Source organism: Malaya genurostris, chromosome 1 (assembly GCF_030247185.1).
Source record: "Malaya genurostris strain Urasoe2022 chromosome 1, Malgen_1.1, whole genome shotgun sequence".
NCBI lineage: Eukaryota > Metazoa > Arthropoda > Insecta > Diptera > Culicidae > Malaya > Malaya genurostris.
The window spans coordinates 22787777-22790738 of NC_080570.1; the positions used below are offsets into that span (position 1 = coordinate 22787777).

At 39.0% G+C, this 2962-nt stretch overlaps 1 protein-coding gene across 1 annotated transcript; it reads right to left on the reverse strand.

Annotated features, from left to right (window-relative positions):
• Positions 1–389: 389 nt before the first annotated feature.
• LOC131434799 (zinc finger protein 845-like) lies at positions 390–2469 on the reverse strand. The gene is made up of 4 exons (XM_058601958.1): positions 2279–2469; positions 1339–1955; positions 1190–1273; positions 390–1123 (listed from the first exon to the last, which is right to left on the reverse strand). The coding sequence occupies exons 1-4, from the start codon at positions 2290–2292 to the stop codon at positions 588–590; spliced, it is 1251 nt and encodes a 416-aa protein (XP_058457941.1). The 5' UTR covers positions 2293–2469; the 3' UTR covers positions 390–587.
• Positions 2470–2962: the final 493 nt, after the last annotated feature.

The following is a 2962-nucleotide window of genomic DNA, read 5'->3' on the forward strand; positions in this document are numbered from 1 at the left end:
CTGAATGTACATGAACAAAAAGTGTTTAGTGTAGTAGTTACATACATCAATCATCCCAGTAGCGGAAAAAACGAATTATTTAAGAAATACGTATTTATACTTTTTCTAAGCTTGTCGACTTTCAGTATGGGACTAATATGAGAGTGTGGAATTCATCGTTTAGCAATTAAAATTGGCAATCACATTTCCGAAGAGTTCCTCGCATTATTCGGAATTCCGCAGGGAAGCCATCTCGGACCGTTAATATTTTTTCTGTATATCAAAGATGACAATTTTTCCTTGGAAGGTCCCTCGCTTATTATTTGCTGACGGTGTCAAGTGAATCGTATGGTCGTTAATCCCAACAAGTTCGCGAGAATAAAAGTTGCATTCCATTACGAATACTTGCTGTATGGTTCCTTGATGGGAAGATCGACTAGCGTTAAACATCTTGAACATTAGTTCGTTGACGTATAAAGTTTCCCGTAAAACGAAAAATAAAACGCGGTTACACTTTTAGGCCATATTTTATATTCATTGAAACATAGGACTTTGGAATAAATCTCAGTTTCACAATACTGAAACGAAACAATATTCATCTGCTTTTTTCAGCTCCCGCAAATCGCTTCATCTCCGTTCGTTACTGGAAAATCATTCTGCATCAAGTCTCCCAACCCGCTTTCGAACCGTTTGTGCTTACTGCTCATATGATACACTACGCTTTGTTGGTGTTTGAACTCTTGGCCACACAACTTACACGAATAAACCCTATTCTTCTCGTCTCCTCCGGACTTCTTACATTTGTGCACGTAGGTATACTTTTTGCCGCAGTGATGACAATCGAACAGTTTCCCAGTGAAGTGCAGCTTCTCATGCAGTCGGAAGCTTTTCGCCGACCGATAGACCTTACCACATATATGACACCTATGCTCTGGGGTGACACCTACTTCGCGCCCACGGTACACCGTAATCTGATTGTGCTGAGTTCGCAGGTGTACCGTCAAGTTGTAGGATTGAGTGAACCCTCGGTCACAGTACTCGCACACGTACGGGGTCTCGCGGGTGTGTACCCGGATGTGTATTTTCAGCGTCACCGACTGGGTGAAAGTCTTTGGGCAGTGTGGACATGCGAAGGGACGCTCGCCTGGAAAAAAATTAAAAAATGTACAATTTTCTAGCTTGAAGATGTAATGCATTGTGCTACACTTGCCTGTGTGGGTTCGTAGGTGTAGTGTTAGTTTGGAATTTTCACAGAATCCTTTACCGCAATATTTGCATTTGTATGGCTTTTCTCCTAACATACGGAAAATAAAGGGTTAGCAACAAAAAAAACTACTAGCAAAGATCAACAGGTTTCACCTGTGTGCCACCGAATATGAGTCGTCATCAGACACTTGTCAGCAAACCCCTTATCACAGTAAGGACATCGATGTCGAATGGGGAACGAACGATCTTTCTTCAAAGATAATCCATCAAGGTCATTTTCAGTTTTTTTTCGTCGAATGCTTTTTAATTTTTTAGTTGGTTCCATAAAATCTCCGAAAACTTTATTCAAATCTCCCATTTCAACTTTTTCTTCGCCCATTCCGCTGATGACAAAAACCTCTCCATTCTCGCCTTTGATACGCATTTCTGTTTCCGGTTCCAGAGGAAAATATGTTTCCTCACTGTCTACTGATGTTTCATTATCTGAACGCTCATCATCGGAACTTTCATTAGCCGAATCTGGTTCTACCTTGACCTCAACCATTTCGGCCCTTGGTCGAATTTGAAAGCAACTCTCGGGAATCAAAAGTTGTCGAATGAGTGTTCGACGACATTTGTCACAGGTAGTGTAACTGGGTTGTCCTAGTGATGTTGAAGGGTTCAATTTATGGAGAGCATAATTTATTAATTCCTCGTGTTCTTCCGTCACGGATAACACGTGTCGAAAGGGCCCGGTACATAAGCCGGGACAGAAATTGCATGATCCAGAGCTGTGAATTGGAATACTTAATTAGCATAAATACAAATGAAAAATGACTCATTGGTAATGTTTGTTTTATGTTAAAAAAGTTTCACCTTGGAAACGTTATCAATTTTTGCTTTAATTTGTAAGCGCCCTAACGCCGGGGGCTATCAGTAGTAAAATAGACCTATGAAATTAATAGCAATTTTTAACGTTGATCCTGACGATTTTCAAGCATCTAATTATCAGTACCAGGAAAGTAGGTCTGTCACTAGACTGTCATGGCGTTCAAAGGTAAAAAAAATGATTCCATCCGCTAATAATAATTCTTACTTTTTACTTATTACTTACATTGCCATTTGCATTTAAAGTTTTTCCACACAAACACCGAGTAAGGTCAATAGTAGTTCGACATCCCTGGCAGCTATGATTTACAGCTAATTCATATGAAAAACATTATTCTTAACACGACTATTCTACGAAAAAAAAACACTTTTGTTACTAGTTTCGAGCTTTTTTTTTATTTCTCTTGTTTACTTGTGGGTTACATTTGACAACAAGCCGCAACCAGAGTGGCCAGACTGTATTTTGAGATCCAAAGAAAACGAAAAGTTTATAAACAACTCGATGATGTAAAGTACACCAGCTATAATTGCATTCTCACGAAATCACACTTTTGTTAGGATGAAGGCCGATAAACAATCCCTAATCATCCACTACGAAGAAGAATTCAGGAAGATTCGGAGACTGGTGAAGGTTACTTTTAGTAGTGAATGTAAAAGGAAAGTTTAAATATGCATCTGGTTCTAAAATTAAAGAAAAAAAGTTTGACCGGTGGTTTATTGATAGTTAAAAATATGCATGTAGTCATGTTTATTGTTGGCAACCGTGATCAAATATTCAAATAGTACCACCTACTCTATAGCATCCTGATTGAAAGACAGTGTATGCACGGAACGAAAAGAGTATATAGGCAACACTGGGAAATTCCTCAGCTTCAAGTACTTTTCAACTAATATTGGCACATTGACGTTG

Excerpts from the sequence above, each read along its gene's own strand:
- LOC131434799 (XM_058601958.1), bottom strand. Across the intron at positions 1,274-1,338 it reads TCATATTCGGTGGCACACAG|GAGAAAAGCCATACAAATGC; the intron begins GTGAAACCTGTT and ends TCCGTATGTTAG. Across the intron at positions 1,124-1,189 it reads ACACCTACGAACCCACACAG|GCGAGCGTCCCTTCGCATGT; the intron begins GCAAGTGTAGCA and ends ATTTTTTTCCAG.